Here is a 27,347-nt window from a genome sequence, read left to right as displayed (position 1 = left end):
ATTACAAACAGCTTGTAAGAATGATTGCTTCAGTTTGTTGTCTTAAAAGATGACTATCCACTGATAGGCACTTAAATCTGCTCCATGGCACACACTACGTAATAATCCTAGCTCAGATATAGCCTTTCCCCAGTAACATTTCTCTCTGTGATCTTTTTCAGCTCTGTTTAGTGGAAACACTTAAGCAAGTCAGCATATAATAACAAGATTAACAGTTAAAAGAAAACATGGCCATTGCAATATAATTTATCTCTGGACATCTTTCTTATTTAAGTTATTCTCATCGGGCAGCCTTTGTCTTTAGAGATGTGTCCCCTTCCCTCCCCAAGGTTATTAGGTATCTAAAAAATTCCAAATTCAGCATATCTGAATCATAAAAACTTCCAAAATTTGATAGTTGAGTTTGATCTCTTGGAAAAGAATACCTGACTTAAAAAGTTAGACTACATTTCTTGTGGAAAAAAAAGTATACACTATGAAGAAAACTCAGAAGTAATTTTAAACTCCTCAGTACACCACCACTGGCATTGTACTTTTCACTGCCTTCTTGGCAACAAGTGAAACACCAGATTCTTCCTACTTTGGCATGCAATTAACAACAAATTACTTGCTTTACTCCATCTACAAATACTTTGCATAAAGAAACCTAACACTATTATACAGAAAGAAACAAATACTTTGCATAAAGAAACCTGACACTATTATAGAAGAGATTTCAAAAACTACTGAGTTTCTATACAAATCTTCTTCACTAGACCATTTGTGATTAAAGAGCTTTATGGGAGAAAATAGGAACCTTCCTTTTCTCTCCTCTTCTGGTGTCTCTTTCAGCTTCTTCTACTTACAAATATGTGAATGTACATCCATCCTAACTTCAGAATTAGTTAAGCAAATTAACCACACGGTTGGCTGATTTTATGTCTCAAGACTGGATTGCCTAGTTTTTAAAACCAAACCTGGTTTTCTATTTTCAATTTATGAAGTCCTAATGAGCAACCTTTTTTTAAGCAAGACTCATAGGAAGCTATTAAATCATTTTTAAAATGAAGGTCTCCTCTAGCCAGTAGTAAACAATATCTTTCCTTACTGTGAAGTGTACTGTTTCCTGAGACTGCACAAGCAGCCTGAAGTATAATTCCGTCCTATGTTTACCAGGGTGTGAATAAATTGATTTCTTTAGGTTTGGAGTTGACAATCATCACATACAAACAGAATCACAGAGTGACTGAAATCCAAAGTGGCCCTGGAGATCTCTGAGCCTGAATTCCCTCAAAGCAGTGCCTGCTACAGCAGGCTCTGCACTGGGCTTTGAATATCCCTAAGCCTGGAGACTTCATACCCTCTCTGGGCAACCTGCTCCACTGTTTGATCATCCTCAATGTGAAAGAGACTTAAAAATGTAGAAACCAATATAAACAGGAATAAAGAAAGATTGAAATGCAGCACCAGTTTGGATATATAATACACACTGATGGAAGTCCCGGAAACAGAAAAACTGGAATAAGTTTGAATAACTTAACCCACTGTTCAAGGATCAGGGAGTTACTGTAACTGTCCTTTCTACAGCTGAACTGTTTCAGAAAACAGAGCTCAAAAGCAATACATACAGAAAGGCTAATCCAAGCCAGCATGGCTCAGTTTGGTACTTACTGATCATGCCTAGTGTCAGGAATGCTTCGGTCCATCCGCAGTTTGTCACTTTCCACCTGATTGAACTTATTCCGTGCGTAGGGATCCTGGCCGGATCGCACCACAGTAGCACCAACATAGGCATCCTGATCAAAGTCTTGCCACCGAACTTTTCCTACAGCAGAAAAAGGGGAAAATATCCAGTTCAATATTCATGATTTAAGGAACAACATTCAGTAATCCAAACACAATTGATGAAAATTAAGTAATTAAACTTCAACAGTACTGTTAACAGTGTAATATCAAAACTCACTTTTGCATATAAAATTTGTCTAGACTATCCTAAAATTAGTATCAAATTTTTAAAACAATGCAAAGAATCTGCAGAAATATGAATACCAAGCTTCACTGCCACAAGGATTCAGAAGTTTGCCTATATTAACTGAAAATAAACAAAATACTGATTTAAGGGTGCATAGCTCTGTCTGTGACACCTTTGATCTTTGACTCCAGACTCTAATACTACTTTGCAGTAACAATTCTCCTGTCTATTACATCAGGCCATAAGAGACTACTAGTCAACATATGAAATGAAAAAAGTCATAATCCTACTTCTAGTTTCAACCCTTCCAGCTTCTGATAGCTCTTTCTTTCAACCTGTGACACTTTCCACTCCCTTTAATACTCAAACAGGCTACTTAAGGCCACTGGGAAAGTATAAAGTTTGGTCCAGAATACATAAACATTTAAAAAAAGGGAAACAAGAACTGCTGGAAGATGCAAAATTGGCTGATCTAACCCTAGAAACAAAATTTGTAGACACTTCTATTAAGCAGAAAAAAAACCTGAGAAGATCTGGCAGAAACCAAGTTAAATAAGCCAGGCTCTTCAACTTTTGGCAATTTATTTCTCAATATATATACAAAGTAAAGGCTTTGCCAAAAAGGTATACATAGGTAACCAGTCTTGTTTCCCTTCTCCAAACAGAAGCTAAGTTAAGGTAGGCCAAAGGATACAGAAAAAAGGCACCAATAGCAAAGAGCTTATACTGTACCTGGAGAGCCTATGACTGAAAAAGAAAAATCATACTTCACATGTTCCTGGAGATGGAAGCTGCCAGCTGCTTAAAAGAAAGCTTGCCTTGGTTAGTTCTTTCTGCAAGAACTCGTAGTATTTCAGATGTCTGGCCAAGACATATTTATAAGTAAAACACAAAGATTCACAGAAGTGAAGCAAAGCCTGTGATCCTATCTCATCAGTAGTTGTTCCTTGTTACAAGTTAAACTTTTTCAATTGTGTAAAATATTCAAATTCAATTTTTGTTTTTCTGTATGCTTTAGTATGTCAATTGTAGCGATATATGAAATCTCATTGATGAGAAACAGTTAAGCATCAAAAGAAGTTTATGGAAGCATTCACATGAAACGAAGATTCCTTAACACTTTATTTTCCTAACTCATCCTCAAGGCATGAGGATTTCACTCAAACAAAATAAAAATCACATTGCTCTGTTATTTTTCAGCATGTGACAAATACTGAGCAAGCATGAGGAAAAAAATAAAGTACACCAGCAGGACAGTTAGGAAAATCTGCCAAATCAAAAGCTAGGAAAAAACCTAAAAAAGTATGAACCTTGGCTGAATCTTCAGTCAAAATAACAGTCCCAAGGTGGCTTTTCTGCTGCCTGCCAACATCATCCACCAAGAGAAATAAACTACTTTTTCACCAGAGGCTTTTACAGTATCTCAAACCTACTGAAGGACAATACAAACACACTAGCATAGAACCACACTCCCTATTGTTTTATCTCAAAGGAGCAGTGAAGCAGGTAAGATTTAAGGATGCTGAAGCTATAAGAACAGGGAAGTACATGTTGCTAAAATAATCCTAGCACTTTCAAAATACAAAGAATTATTACAATCAGAACAACTGCAGTGTTTTATGGCTTTCACTGATGAATGTTTTATGGCTAGGGATCTTTCATCACAAATCTTACTGCAATACCTGGAGGTAGTGTCTCCATACTTTGTGCCTTGTCCTCCACATCATTGCCACGCACTTCTTTCCTTTTGGGGTCAATATCATTTGGGTCCTCCTGAAAAAAAGTACATAATCTTTAAAATAATCTTAATTTAGTTTTGTGTCTTCTAAGTACACTAGGTTTTCCAGATTTTAAACATAGAGTGGTCCAAGAAAGCAAGGATTTTAAGACAAATATTAATTATTCTATCCATTACTTGGAAAACACAACAAAAATTGAGTCAGACTTTTGAAATTAATTTATGTAAAAATTCTTCTTTGAAAAAAAAAGGAAATTTATTAGGATTATGGAATTCTTTATTCAATCAGTTATGTTCCAAGGAGCTACATGGGCAAAAAGGTTAAGCAACACCTGAAGTAAGCCCTGCTCTAACAAGCAACAGCCTAAACAGAAAGTTATTTGAAAAGAGAAATCAGGTAATCTAGCAATCCATAATGGCAGCCTTACTATTGGAAAAATACTTCCAAAATATTTTCATGTGTTAATTTCACTGGCATTTATTCTGGGCTTCACAGGCAACTGTGCTGGATTTGTGATTGAAAAGATATTGATGATTTAGATGGGTGAGGGGCAAATAGTTTCACCAACGTCCTCCTCCAATTTCCAGCATTTATTCTGAACCTGAAATCTCATTTTCATTTCAACAGGGAAAGAAATAAAACCCCAACCACCACACTTTTTCATTCTCATTACCACAGAAATACAAAATAAGAAGCTTGAATTACCCCATTATGCATTTGGAAGAAGTGGAGAAGAAGCTAACTTTAGAACAAAAAGAAACTAACAACTGCATGGACTGTATGCCAATTTGCACACTACACTTAGCCAACTGATTTAAATGCCATCAGCTTCTGTTGTTCTTGCACACTTGCCAAAAGAAATTCCATTTCCTTTTCTAAATCTGCACCAAAGGAGTTCCATACTGGGACTATCCTGAGAAAGGCAAGACCTTTACTACAAAATACAAGAAGATACAACACTATGCCTATACTAATCACTGAGTGCACTGAAGCCAAGCAGTGCAGAACAGTTCTCATTTCTTACAGAGTCTCCAGAGCAGGGTGATGGTGTATGAAGTGCATACTGGAAAATGTCTCTGCTATCCCAGCTCCTAAGCCACATTTGGGAAATCTTTGATGGAAGAGTAAGTAGTTGGAACAGGCCTAAGTTATGCTGGGGAACATTTCAACCACAAATGATACCATTTCAGCTTGTCCCCAGGCATCTCAGAACTTTCCAATGTAAATTCAGCTTAAGTTTCTTAAGTGCTAAGTTGGCACTAATATTTAGAAATATGTTGAAAAAAGGCAACAGATTTCTAAAATACTGAAATTAATAACTAAATACAGATGCCTTTTTTTTTTTTTTCCTGAGAAATACAGCTAAATCAGTTAAAAACTGAGTACTACTAATGCATGCTTTTCATAGCATCATGAATCAAGGATCCCAGAGAGAAGGAATTTTAACAGGTTCTTATATCATCATGTTGGCACATGCTTTGGGCTACTGGGCCTTGTGGACATTAATTGATACCTCTGCTTAGAGAAAGCTTTAGGACAACAACAAAAAAATAACACAGAAAACCCACAGCAACACAAAAACACACTCCTAAAACCACACAACATACTTCAAGAAAATGTTTATGACTCATACTGATGGGGGAAATCATATGTCACTGTGCACTGAATCCCACCAGCACAGTGAAACAGATACTTTGTGTGTTTTGAGAAACTTGTATTTCACTCATTTGGCTTTGTGCACCATTCTAAAGACACTACAGAAACACTGAAATCCAAGTATCAACTGTATCTGCTTCAATTAAGATCTTTACTATTCCAGATGACTGTAATGAGTCTAAAAAACATGTAAGTTGAAAAATAAATGCAAAACACCTGGTAAACAGTAGTAATAATATAATGTAAGAGTTTCTCCTGTAACTAAACAAACTATTGAGTGCTTCCTCACTGTCCCACTCCCTTTAAATCTTTGGGGTAAAATTCTGCTTTCCCATTAATCCTTCTCAGTAAGGTGCATGTGCCATTGTGAATAATTATTTATCAAATTCTTCCACTTTGGATTCTGTTGCTGTTGTGTTTTGGTTTTTATAAAATAAGCATAAACTACCAAAAGTAAAGTTAGATTCAGAAACCTTATAGTTAAATGCTATTTGAATTCTTATAAATTTGACCTGTTCAGAGAACTGCTTGGTAGAGGCTACAGACATTTCGAGGTGAGCCAAGCTACCAGGATGAAAGTTGCCACTGCATATTGCTTGATGCTCACCTTGCCTCCTATGACTCCTTTACAGAACATATTGTGATGGGAGAGTATGGGGCATTAAGGGATATTTACCTTGAACTTTGTTCCCTAGATTGTGCCCTAGGACTTTGTAGCTCTAAAATCAGCAACTTAATTATAACTGATACTCTGGTGTAAGCACTAACTTCCATCCAATTAAGGCTTTGGAAGATACATGTGGAAACCCCTACCTTCTAGGTGCAAACATGATGTTATACCCTTTAGCGAGAACTTGAGAGCACAAAAAGAGATAAAAGCAGTTATTGAAGCCATAGGCATAAACACAACCAGTTTCTTTATATCATTGATTGCAAAGTGCTTCAGCATGGTAATTTGGTGCTATATAGGAATCAATCATATGGTCAAATGGCATTACCATGTTGCCGTCACCACAGACAGAATTGCTTCTTCAGCTTGCCTTGAGTGAAACAAAATCCCAACTTCTAATGTGATCTTAAAAAGTCACTTGCTTTTGAGGAGCAATCTTCTTGGTAGAAGACAATGCTGGCACTGAAAAAACTCATTCATACTTAAGCTAAGCTTAAGGGAAGATTAAAAGAAACTTAAACTGCTTAAAAGGAGGCACAGATCTTTAATCATGAGAGCACAAGAGGGGATTAAATAAATAAAAATTAAAAAGGTACTGTATTTTTCTACATTAAAATACCACTAATACTTTAAAATAATATTTTTCTGACATTTTTAAAAAGACCTGGCAATTTCAGGTTACAACTCGGTATGAAAGTGCACATGGATAACCACTTCAAAGTTATTGAAAAATAAAAAGGTAGCTGCCAATTAGCAGAGACATTAACCACAAATTAGATGCACACAGTGGTGTTCTCACCACTAGAATAAAACCTCTGTGGCCATTGTTCATGCAGTTATTTTCTTAGGCCAGGACATATATCAACAAGAAAATAAATGCACACCAACTAAAATGCAAGTGTTGCAGGGATTTGGCATATTTTAATTTTATACATCATGTCACTGCTAATTCCCACTAATTTCTGATTCAGCAGTAGAAGATGTGCAAAAAAACAAAACTGCAACCTTTCAAGTCCATTCAGTGGGAAATATTGCAATGGTACTAGGGTAATAGCATAAATGTACATTAAACGTAATTTTTAAATTCAATTCTCTAAATACCTTTGCTATTCTTAAAGCTCTGAAACTGAGGGATGTACATTTACTTACTATTTCGTTAAAATATTCCTTGCAGCAATAACCTTGCACAATTAACTATGGTAAATTGACTAATCTGAAGGTGGAGTGGATGTTTTTTAGGCTGATTAATCACTGAGTTGCTGCAACATTTCTTTCAGGACACTGTAACCTCTGCATGCCTCAGAAAGCCCACATCTACTGACAAACCTTGCTATTACAGCTCACTTTTCTTTTCCTGCTCAACTCACTCACTCCAGTATGACTAGCTGGAAGACTGAACTTGAGATATGCTGAAGATGCAACACCAAGCTTTTTTGAGTCTAGTTTCTGAGAACTAGACTCAAAAAAGCTGTTTCAGGAAATGATTAGTTACACATTTGCAGCTGCTCTGCTGCAGGGGAAGGATGAGGTAGCTCAAATTCAAAGCAGGATACAAACATTTTCCACAGCATTTCTACATATATACAACAAGACATGATTGTATTCCATGAGAAATTTAAGAGTACTCAACTTGAGTTTAGAAAGCTGTAATTATACACAGATGTACATTAGTGGATAATTTCATTACCATTATTTAAATCTTCCAGACCACTTCCCTTGAGTTTTGGTATATTTGTATGCATTGAATATTGTATTCCTTACAAGCATTGCAAAGCAATTTTTCATCAGTTCTTACTTCATTTGGCATTAAAACCAATTTTAAACTGTTCCAAGTCCCTAGGTATTGCTTCTATATAAAAAAATTAAAACCACACTTAAAACTACTACTATTTTTCTTATTTTTGTCTCACAATACTTTTTTTTTTCCTTTTAATTATAGTTTCAAGTATCACGGATTTGACATTTAACTGCTACAAACTAGATCTCATTATAGCAGAGATTTCAACCCCACAGTGGCTTCCTATCAAGAGAACAACTTAACAACATGAAACATCCTTAGATACCTTAAGATATCACACAGACCTTACAAGTAGCAACTCAACACAGATCTCCGAAAAGCTCTTGAGTTTGGAAATATCTCAAGAGGGAGCTGACTGTGCTCTCAATACCATCCATTCCTCTCACAGGCAACCCAGATGCTGAACAGCATGCAACATTTGGGTACAAGAGTCAGCTGGGAGTTGTGTGGTACCCGGTCAGGTAGACACTCAGAGAAAATAATCGAGAAATGGATCTTTATTGAACAAAATACATGTTAAGGCTTAATATCTGTTTCAGAACTTGTTTTTAGGTGAGGGCTACTGCAGACAGATTTTCTTCTAGTGGTGATTTTCTAAGAGGAAAGTGAATACTGGCAGCACCTTCAAAGAGCAGCATTTGATCCAGCTGGCCTCACAGAAGGCTGTGCTGCATCCAGCAGTACAGATCAGTCACACCAACTGATGGGTTTGGAAGGGTGTTCTCACTACAAGACAACTCCCCTCAGGACTTCATACACTTCTGTTCTGACCACATAATTGGGACCAGTCACACAGAAGCACTTCCATGTAGTGTGGAGCAGCACTTGGCATTGCAACAGTGTAATGCCTGCCGAAGTTTACATCCCTAAACCAAGCATAAAGGCTCCTCCTAAGAAAAAGACTCAAGGACAATCTGACAACTGACAAAGACACTGACACACTAAACCCAAGTTTCTTTGCTGCTGCTTAGTATATCCCTCTGTATTCAGTATGTGCCCTTCCCCCCACCGCAATTAGGTTCACAATCTTTTAATTACCCATGACATTAGCACACAAGCTCTGAAGCACCAGTTCCTTCCAATGCAGAAGGACCTTCAGCACAGTCCAGTGCCCAGCCTGATTTCTGACCCAGCACTCACTCACTGCCTCCCAAGCAGTCTCCAGAAACACAACTCCAGTCTCTTGCTGCAGTAAATGAATCCAGCTTTCCTGTGTGCCAGGCAAGCACTCTAGCAATTTAATGTAATTACATTATGGGGTATCCACTTCTTCCCTTCTCAGCAAAAGCATTTTGTACAAAACAGAGATAAAGTATCCTCTGAAAATGCCTGGAATGTTGCTTCTTACAGAAAAGACAAGCAGAAAATATCCCATAAACAAATGTTAACTTCCTCTGACTGACAACCTGCTTAGTATACTAAAGCAGACATTTCCAAGCACACCAAGAAGTGAAGTATAAACACTGAAAAACTATATACTTTGCAATATTTGATTATCACTGTTAGTGTCCAAAATTATTACAGCAAAGATTATTTCATTTTTATTCTTACTCCTTTACTCAGTATAAGTAAATTGCTGTCAAATGTACATTCTTTTCATCTATTTGAGTACTCAGAATGAAAATAGAAGCTTCCAGCAGGAGGAACACACACAGCCCTCATAAGAACATTTTACGGTCTCAAAAAAAAAAAAAAAAAAAAAAAACCAAAAAAAAAAAAAAACCAAACAAAAAAAAAAAACCACCCAGGGAAAAGCATCAAGATTTTACCTTGATAGCTCCATATATAGGACATGTGTTTAGATATACTCTGTTAATACAGTCAAAACATTTTGAAAATGGCAATTACTATAAGCTTTACTCTCTAGACAAAATTAAATGCCTGTGTGTCCTACCATCTCTGTAAATGTTACCTTTATTTAGTGCAAAGTGCATATTTTATAGCTTACAAGCACTATCTAAAGTACTAAAACAACTATAAAACATGGCATTTTCTAAACCTAGAATGGGATTAAACAAAAATAATTCTTTATCTGAGGTTTCTGGATACATATTCTCAGAGGAAAGTCTGATCCAGCTTTGCAGTTGAAGATTTGTACAGCAATTGGGAACAACTGGCAATTCTGATTCAGCTATTTCTGGGCACAATAGACCTACTCAGCTGACAAAAGCCAAGGAGCAACAGAAAACCCCAGGAAGGACAGGTCAGACTATTCAAGAACTAAGTATATATAAGCTATCAAATATGAAGATTTGCATGCAAGTACATTTTAGGTTATCTTCAAATTTTCATTAGTTCCCTAAAAATAATAGCATGACTTCTCTCCCAAATACCCACATTGGTTTAACACACACTGGATTAACTGATCAACCCACAAATGCTATACAATTTTTGACTGTATTTCAGCATTTTACATAACAATAAATTTTTTTCTCTAAATACCTGTCAATAAATTAAAAAAAAAACAAACCCCCAACACTCTTACATCTTGATGAGAATTCAGGTACCCAGCTCCAGGTGACCTCTAATAAACCATGTTTCCTTTTGCCTCAAAACTTCTTCCACTCTAGTGATAAATGTCAAAACTAAGTGGGACAACCTTATCACCTACCAGAAAAGCAGAGAATTAAACATTATTTGCCTTACAAAATTGACAATCTAATGAATCACCAGAAAGAGGAAACAAAAACCAGAAAAGGCTTCACTGTTTTTTCTAAGATCGCTCAATCCTCATGATTCATGAAGCTGCATAAATGTACAAGGATAGATGGCAAGAAGAGAGGGGAGGGAAGAAAAGTAGGAGAAACATATAAGGGTACTGGGACTGATAGAAGGGTATAATCTCAAGTGCACCAGTAGCTTTGAAAGCAAGACACTAAGAATGGCAGCAGATCACAAACAGGATCCAGTATTTCCTGTAAAATTTATCATGTCTCAAAAAAACCTCACTTGTTTGCACTACCTGCCACAAATTATGAAAATGAAAGATTTCAATAGCACAGGCATTTTTAAGTCTCCACCTCTATACATCTGAATGAAACAGTAAGAAAATTGCTCACCAGCAATACAAGAACCAGATGCAGCAAAAATGAAGAAGCAAAGAATCCCCATAACTTTTACATGCATCTTGAAGCACAGAACAGAAATGGAAAGCAGTTGGAACAAAATCATTTTAGCTCAATTTTATTTTATAAATATTTAAACCTGCAAATGTAACGGAGATCAAAAGGATCTCAGAAATGCAATTATATCTAAAGCAAAAACTGCTGTGGCAGTCACATCTACAGTTTGTTAGCAAAGGGGAAAGGTGGCTATTATACCAAAACAACATAGAAATTGTTAAACCAAGAAAACAATCTTGCACTAAGGAAAAAGAAAGGAAAAAAAAAAAACAACATGCAGTTAACAAGTTGAATGTTTTGCTGGATGAGATCTGTAGAGCTATAATGTAATAACACAACACAACATAACACCACATTTTTTCTACCATAATGGAAGGTTACTACAGACATAAGGAAAGTGAAGATAGACTGGGAAAAACAAATTAAAGTTGCTGTGTCTTGGAAATTTTCTGTAGAATGCAAGAGCATTGTGTTGGTCTCTAAGAAAACAATAGGAGGAAAAAAAGCAAGACTGATAAAAAAATCTTGATTTTTTAAATGGAAAAAGATTAATCTTTAGATTCAGAAATCAAGGCATTGAAAAACAAGGAAACTATTTCCTTCTACCTCTTTCAAGCAGATCATCTTTGAACACAAAGAGATGGAATAAGTACCAGGAGTCTGAAAAATTACTTAGTAACTCCTCTAATTAAATTACCTTCAGAGAAAGTTTGTGCTTGACAGATGACTTCTGCCTTCCATAACTCTCTGCATGTTTTCCCTGTATCCCAACACTAGGATTTATGATCAGGTCTCCGCAGCTCTGGACACATGACACAGTACACACAATATCACTTTTCAGCATGTGTTTACCTGTGGATTTTTGCAAAAATAAAAAAATACTGTCCACAGCTAGTGTAAAGTTTTATTCCTGTTCAAAAATTCTGACAGAAAATCTTATCTATTAATGCATTAAACATTAAAGGCTCCATACTACAAAAATCACACAGATGATTGCCAATAACATCTTTGATTTTTACCAGATCCAGACAGCATCATTCATCTACAGTAGTCTAGACTACTAAATCAAAACTTCATCCCATAATGAAACAAATGCCTACCACAAACAAAACAAGCAGTGTGGAAGACAGACCCCTACACCAGAAGGAAGAAATACTAATCCCTCCTGAGATAACAGACATCTATACTTCAAATTTTTTCTGCCAAACTTCAGTATTAAGACTTCCTCCTGAAGCAGGCAATGCAGATCTTTGTATCTTTCCTCAACACAGAACAAAACTGATTATTTTTTTGAAAGACACCATTCTGTAATAAGGCACCAACTGGAAAAGAAAAAGGTTGGAGGTTCTTTGTCTATTGAGGTTAACACTCAAACTAATGCTATTAAGGAAGCTAATGTTAGAGCACCCTATAAGTAAAATTTTGACCACACACAGACCCAGAGCTTCAAGGCAGGAAATCAGGCACTTTGCCTTGCTGTTCCTCACACACAGCACTGCCTTTCCTCCAATCTGGGCTGCATTAGTTTGTCTGTACTCTCAGAAAAAGTAGTCCTTCTAGCTAGGATACTGTTAGTCCAGCCCTGAGCCAAGGCAGGTTGTAAGACACATAGCAAAGCAGTAACTCCAGGCAAATTTTATAGCAAGAGTATAAATTGATCTCTTTAGCTACAATTTAGGTCCTATGTGCAAAGCATTCAATATTCCCACTGTGTATCAGATATATCTATCATACCTGGGAGCACATAAAGTTAACAATACACAAACTTATTCATGATAAAAACCAAGGGAAAAAAAGACTAGAAAAGTCTGGGCAATTTACCAAGGCACTCAAGGAATTTTGCACACTTGCAAGCAGCAAAGTGACTTCACACTATGCAGGCACAGTGGAGTTAATCTCATTCTAAAGAGAGATAGAAAACCTCCTCCTGGATGCTAAGGCCTAACAAGAAAAGGTTGGGGGCTCTAGTCAGCTGAAGTTATGGCCTATTCATCTGCAGTCTCTCAGAGGAGAGGTCACCAACTGTGCACCTTTAGTGATGATCTCACAACCTCCACAAAGAGCCCTTATCATAGAGACTGATGTAAAAGGGGGACAGCCAGAATTAAAGCCTGATCCAAGTATGATGGCTAAGCCAAGTGCAGTGCAGAATGCTTTTGTGCTGCTCTCAAACCTACCAAAATATGATAAAGTCTCGGAATTTAACAACTCAAAAGACTCCAATATGAAAAATTAATCCAACCCAGACTCAGCTTTCAGGTTGCCTAACTCAAGCTATTAGAAACTTCCCAGGCAAAATTTAAACCATTCTGCAGAACTTTGTGAGCTACCCTTCTCTAGAATACCTTCAAACACATGGAATATCAACCTTAAGTTCAAAACACATCAAAAGATGAGATCAAAACCATCATCTAGTTTGGAAGTCATGATTTGTATATAACAGACAAGAGCAAAATGTCACTCCTATCACCTAGTGTTTTCACAACACATACTTCCCCACTATTTTTAACACTGAGCTCTCTGCCTCTTCTCACTACATATGACCATATACTGACATTTGTCTGCCCTAAGAAGGCAAGAAAATAAAAGGATTTGAGGAGAGACTCCTTGTACTCATATATGATGTGCATGCATATATAGATACACACAAAAACATACACACATGCATATACAGTTAATCACAGACTTACTTTGTACTAGAAAACTAGGGGTAAGCACAGGGTAAAAGACCAAGTATACTTTCAAAAGTAGAATGAATTTAAACTTCCACTAGATGATATAAGAAAAAATACAATTAATTGGTCTCTAGCAAGAGAGAGAAGAGTTGAACTCAATCACAGCACAAGAGCAAATAACAAAATTAAGAGATACATTACCAAAAAGAAGACAACAAAACAAAACCTAAGGAGCAACAAGAATTCGCAAAACTTAAGGAAAACAGTAGTAATAACCATCTTGAACCCAAGCCACAGCAGCATTCTCAATTTTAGCTGGTAGAATATATAGTAATAGGGATTAGAAAAGTCCTTAAAGATAAGACAGATGATAAAATATTTAGAGAATAAGAAACAAGTCGTTCATCAAACTTGGAGGAATTCAAAGTACATGAGTCAATGTCCTATCTTTTCAATTACTTGCTTTGAACAGTGTGGATAAATAAAGTGGGTACAGTCAATTGGCTTGACTTTTTAGACCAGTCACACTATCAAAAAAATTAGAGCCAACAGGTTTTAGAATCCCACACATTGGTCTAATGCCTCACCCCATTTTGCTTTTATTTTGGGGGAAAAAAGCACCAAAATATTGAGCCATCGCACACAAGTTGAGCTTCACAAACTGAGAATTAGAGAAGTAATTTGTAGCACATTTCTTACACAGACTAATAACTCAAAAGCTATTTCTAGACTAATGAGTAAATATGATCTGTCAAAATTCCTTATATTTTAATTCACATACGCATATTGATAATTGAATTGCAGCCTAGATGCACTTTTATAATAATTTAATATTTCAGTTAAGATTACAATGGCTAACAGAACTACACAAGCAGAAGCATTTATAAACTAAGGCCATGAGAAATTAGCTTTCTAATCTTAACCCACAAGGAGCTACAAATATTTAAATTCACAATACAGCCTTTCCTTCAGGGATGTCATAATCTGATCTGCCCTTATCTGCTACATTGTCCAGTGTCTTTCAAACAGCTCATCAAAGATGACACACTGAAGTCTATTTTGAATTGAGCAACAGTTCCAAAAGCAGAACGAAGAGGACTAATAAGAAAGGAAATAACAGGATAGTCCATCAAAAGAATTTTCTGGGTCAGGAGGAAGGCCTAATATAAAGCCTCACACACACACACACGTGAAACCAGAAAAAAACCTGAAACTTCCTAGAGAAAATGAAGAAAAACTTCAGAACTACCAAGTAACAATTCAGAGTCTCTCTTTGACACTTAATTCTCACTACTGGATACATATATTTTAGATAACAGCAGCTTTAAAAGGTTTATTATTAAACATATAGATCCCTTGAAAACTCATTTATTTTTCACTTGCAGGAAAGCACGGATAAAGACAGAGACATAGATTAGATCACCTGCTGTCATAGTGTGTGTTATTCTGTTGATAGGTATTATCCACAAATTGAGATTAAAGCTGAAAAAAGTGCTAAAGAAAATCCGGAAAGAGACAATCCCCTAAATTTACACAAACACATAAAGGAACATTTACAAACAATTTAAGAAGGGAGAAATACACCTTAACTTCTCCAGTTACTGAATGTTTCTTTCTAAAAGCCAATCATCTGGTAACTTTTTACCAGCCCCAAGCTTGATGTCGCCAGCCTTCTTTTTCTTCCTTTTCCACAAATGTACCCACACTCCTTCCCTCAAAAAGGATTAATCAATCCTTAAAACCAGAGTAGAATTCCTTGATGCTCAAACTGATCAAGTACCATTGAATCAAGCAAACAGGAGTAGGCTACAGCAATTGTCTCTGATATTGCTTTTGAAAGTCACTAGCTGTATTTCTTCAACCTAACATCACAACCTGTTCCAATCCTGTCCCTTTCCCAAAACATTTTGAACTGCCAGCATTATAAAAAGGAGTTGCTTACCATGAGCATTAGCTGAAAAATCTATACATGATAATTCCAGGTGGTTGTATTCTGTTAAACACTCTTTTCCTGTTTTCTGCTACTGCTTAAGAGCCACATACAGAGAAATTACCAATTTTAAAGTCTCTCATACTTGTGATCCCCTTAATCATCAGCATTTAGGGCAAAACACTCAAAACCAGCTATATATCTAGTGCTCACCATTTGTTGCAAGGGGACATTTATAAATAATGCTGAGATTATAAAGAGGCAGCAGCTAAGCGTTCTTACACACAGAAAAATGGCCAAGAGTTTCCCTTCACAGGCAAACAAATACAATAAATTGGTTTGGAATACTTGTAGCACTAAATTATTGTGCTTATTTTTGTATCAGCTGCTTTCATTACTACCAAGAGAATTCTGTTTTCTGGTTGAGTTAGTGAAAACAACTGGCCCATTGCTAAAGATGAAAGAGATGAATTGTCAGTCATAAGTAGGAACTTAAAATTTTGGAATTATATTTAAAGTAGATGAAAAACAATAATAAAATGAATATTTGTTAAAATCCACAATCTAAAATGAGAGCCATAGGTTTTCTCTTAAGGAAAAACATTTTAAGTAAATTGCTTGTTAATCAGACTATTGGTTTAAATTCACTTCAGATACAGTAATAGGAACATCTTATTCAATGCACAGCTAAAAACAACAACTTGGAGAATGATCTTGGTTCAATCCTTGGTTAAAGTCAGCCTGAAGCAGTGCACAGAGACAGGTTTATTGATTATTTTTGGACACAGGAAGATCTTGCATTTATGAAATCAACCTGCTTGAGGCAAAGATAAACTTACAGAGAAACTCATACACTGAAGTTTATACTACACTTGAATGGAAGATATTGATTCTGTCTTAACCATCAGTTCATTCCTTTGACTACAAACCACTGCTGCTAGCCTCACTGAAGACAAATAACACAATTCAAGTTTTAGATTTTCAAATATTCTTTCACATTGCTTTTCAGAAATATTTTAACTAATAATTAAATTGGATTTATGGAATAATGAGGTAGCCTTTACACTACTGTAAATAAAAAGCAGAGTGGACTTTTTAAGCCTAGGATACAAAGTTTTATCAACTATTATACAAGACTTATCTATTGAATATAGTATTTGGAAATATTGCCCTGGTCACCACACTTTCAGCTTTGTGGATTGCAAACAGCATCTTTTATTTCTTAGTGTCCCTTTATATAGGGATGAACCTATGCCTGCATCTTCTCACTTACAACTTGAAAATGTTAAAGTAGTACATTTTTCTTATCCTGTTTAATGTATATTTCTTAGCCCAGTTTTCCTGCACATGTTGCATTCCACAGGGTGTCTGGATTAAAACAGTTTACTGTTTTTTGGGTTTTTTTTTTAATTCACTTCTCTATATAGAATGATTCAAATTAAAAGAGGAACAGTAATTCTTATTTCACTATATACTCTGTTTTCTTTCTTGCCTGCCTTTGCAACAAAAAATACACAGTACTTCTCAAGCCGTTTACCTATTTGATTGCAATTCTTAGGAATAATTTTGGGAAGCACCTACCTCTACAACCAATAGAATCTCAGCCATATCAAGAAGGGGGAATATGTGATGCAAGGAAATAATACAAAAGGTCATCTGGAGAATATAAGCTATCAATCCTCAGATGACATATTAAAAGGACTCTCTTCTGAACAAAATATAACACTTCTGCTTTTTAAGCAATTATTCCTTTGTATCTACTTAGATCCGGCCAGGTTAAATTACAGGAAAATTCGCAGTGAGGGCAAAGATAAATCAATTTGAGGAAAAAAAATGCAGAATGTGCACAACTAAAGCAGAGTCAATAGACTTTTCAGAAGAAAGGGGCTCATCTGGAACTCTCAAGGGATAGGGAAAAGAGAATATAATATGCTGTTTACTCACAAAACCCAAACACATGCAACTTATGGGAGAAAAAAACAAACAAAAAACCCCAAACCTGTGTACTCAGGTTTAATAATGGAAAAGAAAAGCATCTTGGGATTACTTCTACCATAACTTCCTGGAAAAAAGCAGAGATCATAAGTAATCGTTGTCCAAAATAAAAGAAACCCAGTGCTTTGCACCAGCAGGATCAAGAAAAAATAAATCTGCTCTGAAGTCCAAAATTAATCTGAATCATGAATATCTACAAGCTATATAACAGTATGAATAATACATAGTCCAGATGAGAGAAAGTAAATATTAGTTCTCTTAACAAAATCATTCCTTAGGAGATGAAATAAAAGATTGGCTATTTTTACTTAGCTAAGTTCTCAAATTTTCATCTCCTTAAAAGTGGAACTTCATCCCTGATGACAATGCATTTTCTTGGCAAAGTTCAGTATGACCTTAAGACCTTCCAGCTTTTTAAAAACTGTACTGAAATCTTGTAGCCTTTTGACAATAAGCTGGCTTTATTGCCAGTCAAAGACTAGCATTAATTTATGTAGCTTGGGTAAAAAAATACAGTGCATAAAGCAGGAAATGAAATACAGTGTATGCAACATAGCTCAGGGAACACAAATGAGAGATCTACTGGAAGAAAAATAACACCTTGCCCCTCCATGCTATCGATAAACTAGACATGTCTGCTTTTCAATAAAGGAATAAATTAAAATCAGTTTTCCCTGCTCTCATATCAGACTTTTTGCAGTTTTCATTCTTAATCGGCTTTCTACGCTGGTTCAGCACACAGAAGGATATTCTTACACATGTGCATTGACAATATGTTTAGTTACAGCTGAGAAACTGTTCCAAAAGCTTATTTCTAATGAGTTTTATATATCTAATTCTGAATACACAGAAGAATAAACCCAGTTTTGTCACATGCACAATGCCACCAAAAGATCAGCCTTTTCCAATAGCAATCAACTCAGCCAGCAAGAACTACAGACACACAGGATAAAAGCTAAGGAGCAGAGCTGGTGGACACAGATAATTTCTGTCCAGGTGCTCTTCATCAGGGATCTACAGAACAGAGAATAAAGGAGAGCCCTGCTTTGACAGAGCTCAGCTCTTCTAGCAGTGACTCAAAACTATCAGAGAATACTTTGAAGATAAGCTTCTCATCCTTCCATCAAAATATCTATTAATCTCTTTCTGAGTGCCAACAGAGCACCACTTTCCAGCTTTTGTTTTCATTTTCCACTGAAGACACTTGCAAGGATTTTAAAGCAGCCATTTCATTAGAGTCTGGAATCCAAGGCATGCAGTTATGTTAGCTATGACCCAGGCAAAAATTGTGAAGCTCAAGAGCATGCAGGCACTGGCATGTGAACCCAGATGTTCAACAAAAGGTGTTCTGCTACACCAACTACACTAATATTTTCATGTGGCAGAGCTAGCAAAGCTGAAGGCACACCACAGCAAAAATATCTGGATAATGTCCTGCAAGGGCATGGTCCAGTCAAGGTAGCAAGTAGGGTTGAGCCATCAAAAGGAGAATCTGGTCATGAGAAAAGCCACCTTGACTGCTCAGAGATCTTAGAACTAAAGGAATTTGTGCCCTGAAAGGCTTCACTCCTGTTTTTCTAGACACTGGAAAATCTACTAAATCTGATATACCAGGCTGACCTGAAAACAATATGCAAGACATATTAAAAAGTACATAAGGGAACTAAATTTTCTGGTAATAAATTCACTTGCATTTTTGTGATCCCTGCTGACCCCAAAGAAAGGATCTATTTTCTCAACAATGTTAACTTCTACACCAAAATTGCCCTGAATAAATTATATAATTTAACAAAATAAAAAAACCCCACCAAAAAAAAAAAAAAATTCACAAACCCATACCTTTCCTGAAACCTTTCAAACACACAAGAAAAAGGGAAACAAAAGATGAGCAAACCCAAACCACAATACATATTTAACACTTTTTAAAAGTACAAAACTTTGAAACATGCCATTTTTTCGAGGTGCCTAACGCTTAAGAGCATGTAATGATATGGGAGGGGAATGGTTTTAAACTGGAAAGGGTAGGTCGAGATGCAATACTAAGAAGACATACTTTCCTGTGAGGGAAATGAGGCACTGGCTTAGCCTGCCTGAAAAGCTGTGGATGGCCCATCCCTTGAATTGTTCCTGGCCAGGCTGGATGGGGCTTTGAGCAATCTGGTGTAGTAGGAGGTGTCCTTGCCCATGGCAGGAGAGTTGGAACATGATGATCTTTAAGGACTCTTCCAACCCAAACTGTGCTATGACTGTATGATTTTTACAGGTAAACTTTCAAACAGGTCTAACTTGCAATACAAGTAAGGTGTGAACTTTTATAACAAAACAAAAATCTCTTAGCAACAAATTAGATTTCTATCATATGATCTCTGTGTAAAAGTAAAACCAGATTTCACCTCAAAAGCCTACCTTTCCAGAAGCTAACACAGGCTATGGGAAATTGGACCAATATGACAAAGAAGGTATTTCTACTTTTCCACTGGTCTCCCATGGTACTTAGATACAACCAAATACCATTGCAGAAGCATAAAAATGTCCCCAGCCAACAACAAAAAAAGCAAACAAAAAAAAAAAAAAACAACAAACAAAAAAAAAAAAAAACCAAAAAAACCCACAGAAAAAAAAAAATTACCAAAAAACATAGCCCTTTCATAGGGAGGAGAGCTTCCAGGGAGAGAATAGAACATGAAATAGCTGTTCTGGCAATCAATATTTCTCTTATCCTAGAAAAACACATTGCATGTCATCCATCTTAAAAATGTATTAATAAAGAAATTAAATTCTAGAATCCTCAGGCTGCCAAATTTCATTGCAGTGCAAGAAAACTAAGTGTGGCTTTCTCTTCCTCCTACTCATGATCTTATAAAGTTCTTGCATTAGTCTTCCAATGACTCACATACAAGCAAACAAATTTTCATCTTTTAAATAGTTTTTAATGAAATTACCACTGATAAGGTTTACATAGAAGCAAACAAAAAGAAAAAGGGCTTTATCAAAATCAGATAGAAAAAACAAAAAAAAAAGTGCTAACCCTAAAGTTTCTGTGTGAATGCTTATCTGTGGGTTGATAGCAGTCCTGTTCTGAGTAATACTTAAATATTAAGAATCATAATAAGGATTTAATAAGAGTACATTAGATATGTGCCTAGGTCTACCAATTAAGGTGCAGTTTTCTAAGACAACTCTGCTTTCAGATGACTGAAGAATAACCTGGCAAATCTGTGAGAATTCTATAATTTAATACATTAAAATATTACCTACTAACACTCTTTTTCCATCTTGAGAAGGTGACTGTAAACAAAAGGATTTTCAACTTCTGTTTTTAAACTCTTGGAGGAATGTATACTGTAGACATTACTCACACTACCTAAAAGGTAAAGGTAATAGAACACTACAGAACAGTCAAATATTCAGCAGCAGCTACAGCTAGCTTTTCCATGCAGTTAACATATTCTGGCCCATTCACTTTCTCAGCCCTGGTTAAATCAAGAATTTAAGCTTTTCTTTATGAAATGTTTTCAACATTGAAGTCTACACACACAGAGTTTAGTATTATATTCAGAGTTTTTCCTAGTTCTTTTTTAAATGAAGAAGAGCTATTCCTAACAATTTGTTTGTAAGAGAATTTTAAGCCTTCAGAATAAAGGCACAACACCCATGTGCTGCAACATGATTCATACCTTTCTGAAGCATTAACTGAAGAAAGAGAGCTGAATTAAACTGGTCAATCTGCCAGCACAAATAAGAACTTGAATAAATGGAAGTTTTCCTTTTAACTCAGAAGGCTGTGTTAAGGGCAGAATTCACTTCAGTGCCTCCACAATGACCTGCAAAAGAACTATATGCAGAGTTCATGGCTCACTGCTTGGCCCTGGGCCACCTCCTGCACCACGCAGAAGTTGGCACCACCCACCTGCTCAGAGCTGCCAGCTGAGCCGTGCACTCTGCCAGAAAGCCATTATTCTGTGGATTCAGAAAAGTCTGGAGGAAAGAGCAACTGATAATCAACTATACCTTAAAAACAACTTGAAAAGCAGCAAGCACACTAGACGTCATCACTCTTCTCCAGACATATTTCCCACCATTAATTTACTGCAGTCACAAAAAGTATTGGGTTTTGCTTCACTGCTGCATTTAGCAGGCTCAAATCAATTATGTGCAGTTTTGATGACATTTAACTGTTAAAAAACCAAAGTGTCTGGACATCCTTGCCCCACTGGTGTTTGCTGTGCATCCAGTCCCTTTGTTGTAAGGCCATTCACGGCAAACACAACTTGAGCCTCATCTCTGATCAGCCCATCAGCCACATCAGCAATAGATGACTTGTTATAAAATACACTTTCTAACTGCAATAAATGCAACTGACAAATATGCCTGAAAACCAGGCAACCCTTCACTTCCCTGTGATGCATGGCCTGTGGAATGCCTCACTTTTTGGCACACAAGTGAGTATCTAATTAAATGGCATAAAAAGCAGAAGAGATTAACAGACAGTTTTGCCATCCATCTCACACTGTACAGCATGGGTTCTTACTTCAAACAAAACATGTCTCAGCAAGAGAAGAAATACTCAATTTCTCTTAATTTGCATGACTAGAGTCAAAGGCACCTAAGGACTGATTAGGCCCTATCTCCTTGAAATACTTAAATACAAAGTTACCTCGTTAATCTTCTGATTAGATTCATACACACCCTTATTTTCATTTTAAATGGAGAAACAATCCCAGAATGAGTGTGTGATAACAAAGACAAGCCATTTGTCAAACATCCAAAATTATTATTTTGGAAACAAATAGACCTGTGCAATTTGATTTGATTTCATTTAGCAAGTGCTATAAGCCAAGCAATGTGATACTAATTAGTTCACACTGACAACGAAAGAATTTCCCAGTTACTCTAAAGATGACTTTTTGGAAATCAACCTTTATTTGGCCAAAAGTTCACACAATTAAGATCCTGCAAATGTAGAGAAAGGTACAGGAAAGATAAAATTTGCATTACAGTAATTCATTTACTATTTTAACAGCTGTAGAGTACTTTTAGAAAACAGAAGTCACTGTTTCACATGATTATTAGTTCTCTGCAATAACTAATGATTTAAGGATGTGGAAAGGGTTAGCCTCATTTTTAAGTAACTTTATTCCATGCCACAGCATTTCTTGTAAAGATTGTAATGTCAAAAACAGAGAACTCAGATACAGTGAAGATAGTAGGCAAGTCCCCAGGTAAGAAAAAAAAAATTAAGTTAGTTAAGAATCTCTTCAATATTACATAGCTGAAGACAAAAAAGTTAACTAGAAGTCAATTGAGACATTTCCATCTTATTTTACAAAAGCAATCCTCCACAAACCTCTACATTCCTTCCCTCCCCATCAACAATTTATCTGCACAAAACTGAGCCTTAATCAAACTTTTTTTGACTGAGATTCAGTGAAGCCTAAAAAAATTAACTATCTGGCTTACTTTATCATAGCAAAAACATTAAGGTAGAGGACTTTGACAAAAACAAGTAACAGAGTTTAAGAAACATCCTACAGCCGGGCTCTTGAGGAAGAGAAGTCATTCAGGAAGGAGGCAGCTATTACAGTAGAACTATAACAATTCTTCCACTTTAAAATAATAAATTGATATGAATAATAATTGGAACAGGGGAAGGGAAAAAAGTCAAACTTTGGTTTATCACTACAGAAACACACACTAACAAAAAACAGTGCATTTTCTTCATCAATACAAAAAAAGATACTTTGACAGTTAGAGGGAGGAAAAAAAATGAAAAATCTCTCAAATATGCCATCTATTAGACCTATTTGGTATAAGTTTTAAGATAAAACTTACATAAAGGCATCTCAAACCCTACTCTGCCAGCGGATTGGATTTACATTTATCATGTAAAAGCAGATCTTTCACATAAAACTCGTTACAGAGATGCATGTAGTTAAAAGTCTGTCATCATTAATTGGTAACAGGATTCTGAGCACTTAAGAGCCACCTAATTGCTAAAGCAATATTGGAGATTAGTACTATGACATTTCTAATAACTTCCACTTCTACAGAGATGCTTTGGGGAAAATCTCTCTCTGTGGTGCCTTTAGAGTAATTCAAAATCCTCATGACTATAAGGAACAGAATGAAAAAAAAAAAATCAGAAAATACCACAGATTCATGAGACATAGCTCTCCAGCCCAGAAATGCTGAGCTGTTTCATACACTGTTTTAACTCCATAAAAATGCATCCAGCATCTAAAAAGGTACAAAATACCTTAAATCTATCACTACCATGCTTCTACAAAGAAACTCTCAAGAGCCACTGGAATATTACAATATTTGCTATAGGTTTCAGTACCGATCAAAAATAAGTTCCTGAATACAACTTTTTTCTCTTGTAGGCACAAGTGAAGAAAGTTGCAAGTGAAACACAATTTCCCCCTCTACATTCATACATTTCAAGAAGCACTTTTGCAAGAAGGTAACTAGAATTCACAGAGAAACATTTTATCCTTGGCCCCCTGAGTCTTCAAAAACAACCAAGCTCCTTCCCAGTTTAAATTACAGAAAGAAGCCTTGTCTTAATTGATCAGTCATTATCTGAACAAATGTTTTCATAATCACAAATCCACACCGCTGCAGACTTCACAACTTCAGGAGATACAAATGCCAAAGGATATCCCTAACTAAACAACTTGCAATAGAACAGCAAAAAATTAGACACAATGAGTTTTCCAAGTGAAACTTTGCTTGAGTGAAAATCTTTTAAAAGTCAACCCAGAAAAAAGGACTGGTTGCAAGACTGCTCTGTGCCCTCAAAGTTTTTCTTAAATTTTGTTCTTAAATGAGAGAACAAAGGATGCAACTCCAGATTCTTTTAGTCTCTGATTTATTGAAGGACATCAACTATTGTCACACTTTAGTAGAAGGCATAGGTGTGGTAAAGGAAAAATAGTATTAAAAATAGAGCACCTTCACATTAAGGAATAGGAAACATTTTTCTTCATTCAACTGTAAAGGTAGAAGTAATTTCTCCCCTCACTGAACTGATATAGCCTGTGTGCATCTTTTTCTCTGATAACCTGAACTGTCAAGCTCTGTGTTGAATATCCAGGGTCTGCTTGGGCTATAACACTAATTACACAGTAGGAAAACACTCATGTTTCTCACATATTCAACTTTTGAAAGGCTTTTTTTCCATCCAGATAATTTGATATTCATTAGAAGTCACATCTTCCATTATTCAGCCTGTTCAAATTCACTTTCAAAACTATAATTTTGAAGCTAGCAACCTCAAAAATGTCCCTAACTTCTTTAAAGCATCATGGAACTGGCATGCTGGTTTAAAAAAAAAAAAAAAAAAGTATGTTTACACCAAGCTGTGATCACAAAGATCTACGTATAATTTGTGGGAAATAAAGTATGAAGGTGTAACAACATAGGAAACCAACACAAGGAAGACCAAATATTAGGAAAATTTGCCTTTTGATATTTAATCTTTTTTGGCATGTAGTTTGTGCCAATTTTCAAGTACTCAGACAAACTAAGAAGGACATGCAAAAGATGACATAAAAGCTTGAATTTTAGCCAAAGCAATGATCACACAAAGAAAAAGATATTCAATTTATGCTGATTTTTCATATTAATTTGCACTGTTGACCATTTCCTCCTCACACCATTATTATCAAAGAAATCCTAATTCCTCTAGAAATTTATTTCCTACAGACCTTATTCTCCAAAGAAATTTAGAAGGCACAGAACAAGCCTATAGCAACATGCATTTAAACAGGTAGGTACATCTCTATTTTAGAGTCATTTTCAGCTAGGAACACTGTCCAGATCAGATGCTATCTCCTCTCAAATTTCTCAAATAGCAGCAAACCAGTAGTAACAGGAATATCACATCAAATGAAGGCAGAGTCAAGATGTTTTTCAACTTCCTTCATGACTGTCAGACATGACATTAATCCCCCCTTAAAGACAGTTTTTCAGGAGTTAATAGAAAGCAAATTTACAGTGAAGCATCACTGTTGCAGTCCCAATATTCTTGTTCAAAACCTCCCCAAACACCATAGAAAGATGAACTTAATTATTTGAAGTATGTCATTATTACTTATCTGAGAAACTACATAACCTAGGAAAATCTGGCAACAAAAACAAGTGACAGTTTTAAATTAGTGACCTTTTTGCAGCATCCTGAAGAAAACATTTCCTTCCCCTGTTCAGAGAGAATTGAAGCTCAGATGAAGGCTACACCTGCTACCAGAGGCTAGAGAAACTGTACTGCCTGGGAAGCCTTTTGTAGCCCCAGCAGGCACAAGGTAACAATAAAACCTGTTTCTTCCCAGAAACACAGTCCAGGATCAGAACCACTAAACCTTTGTTTAGCATTGTGATTGTTAAGAGACTTTTCAAAAACATTAAGAACTGTTAAGACTCACTGAAGTTGGGAAGGGAATGATCAGGAAACTGACTGAACACAGATGCCTGTACACCCAGTGTGCTATGCAACACAACTTACCCATCAAGGGGAGGGTGCTCTATATCTATTTACCAGACTTTTTGCCTGCAGCAAAAGAACAGAGGTGAATGGATAAAGTGGTTAAGGACATAAGAAATTGAAGACAAGAAGCTCAAACGGAAATAGCTGTAATAGTAATGTAAAGAAGTTGCAATACACTGCACCAACTGTAACATTCCTGTCAGAAATCATCAAGTTCAGAGGTCCCATCTAAAATACCTCAGCTGCATGTTCCACCCAGTTGCATGCTCCAATTCTGGTTTTAATTGACAGTAAAGTTTCAAAACTCATTCAAACAAAACTAGTGTGCAGGGGAAAATACACATTTGATTTCACTCACAAATCACATTTTAATCATCAAAACCACTTTGAGAAAGTGGCAGATCTGTACATGACTGGCTATACTGATTTGTTTGCTGATGACAAAGAAGTGCAGTTCTGAAACAGCAAAAACAAGACAACCTCTCATATGAAACCAACCTGCCTAGTACATTAAACAAAAAAAAAAGTTATTGATATGATTTCAAAAGAAAGCCATTAAGGAACATTAGACGTATTCATCCTCTCAGCCAGATTTCTTCCACATCTAATACAGGGCCATTAAAAGTTGCACAAGGCTCTAAGGGTTGTAGCAAAGCTTCAGAGGGAACACTGGCAGTGCCTGTTTCCTGGGCAGCACACACAGAAGTGCCAATTGCACAGTCAGGAGGCTCTTTATAATGAAACACTAAAAAACCCCACATTTAGAACAGGCCCACACATTTTATATAGTCATCACAGAAACACACAGCAAGCTGTATCTCTAAATCAATTTCAAGAACAATCAATACTCCTCTAACACACCAGGCAGGCTAGATAAGTAAAGTTTTATTTTCAAAATTGCTTGTGAGTGTGCTTTATAGCAAAACCAAAAAGCCAGAACCAAGGTCTGCTTCAGTACTACGAATAATTTTTCTGTGGTCACTCTGCCATGAAATCACTATAATCTCTCTATTTTCTGAGTCAACTAAAGAAGTATTATCACAAGAAGTGCCAAGAATATTTTGCCTTATCTAAAATTACAATCCTATATATTCACAGTAAGTAAAGAAGTATTTTAAATCTGCAAAGCTACACGTGATAATTTTTTTAAAACTGTTACAGGAATTTTATGGGATATTGAGTTTGTACTTCTTATAAAAAGATTCTAGTATGGTAACTAACTGTACTGCACAAAAAACACTGATGATTGAATCTCTATAAAACCTCCTTGGAGTTTAGGAGAACTAGAGGTACATCTTCAGCGATTTATATCTTAATTCTTGAAAA

The 27,347-nt window shown here is 36.1% G+C and overlaps 1 protein-coding gene across 1 annotated transcript in view; it reads right to left on the bottom strand.

Annotated features, from left to right (window-relative positions):
* Positions 1-27,347, bottom strand: part of GALNT2 (polypeptide N-acetylgalactosaminyltransferase 2) — an 86,207-nt gene that overhangs the window by 36,032 nt on the left and 22,828 nt on the right. The window contains exons 2-3 of the mRNA XM_021527143.3: positions 3,634-3,724; positions 1,651-1,804 (exon numbers count right to left, since the gene is read on the bottom strand). Of these exons, the coding sequence (XP_021382818.1) occupies positions 1,651-1,804; positions 3,634-3,724 (245 nt within the window). The remainder of the gene's footprint in view (positions 1-1,650; positions 1,805-3,633; positions 3,725-27,347) is intronic.

The sequence above is a fragment of the Lonchura striata genome, chromosome 3 (genome assembly GCF_050655825.1).
Source record: "Lonchura striata isolate lonStrDom1 chromosome 3, ASM5065582v1, whole genome shotgun sequence".
NCBI classification, from domain to species: Eukaryota; Metazoa; Chordata; class Aves; order Passeriformes; family Estrildidae; genus Lonchura; species Lonchura striata.
This window is presented reverse-complemented; position numbering and strand designations above follow the sequence as displayed.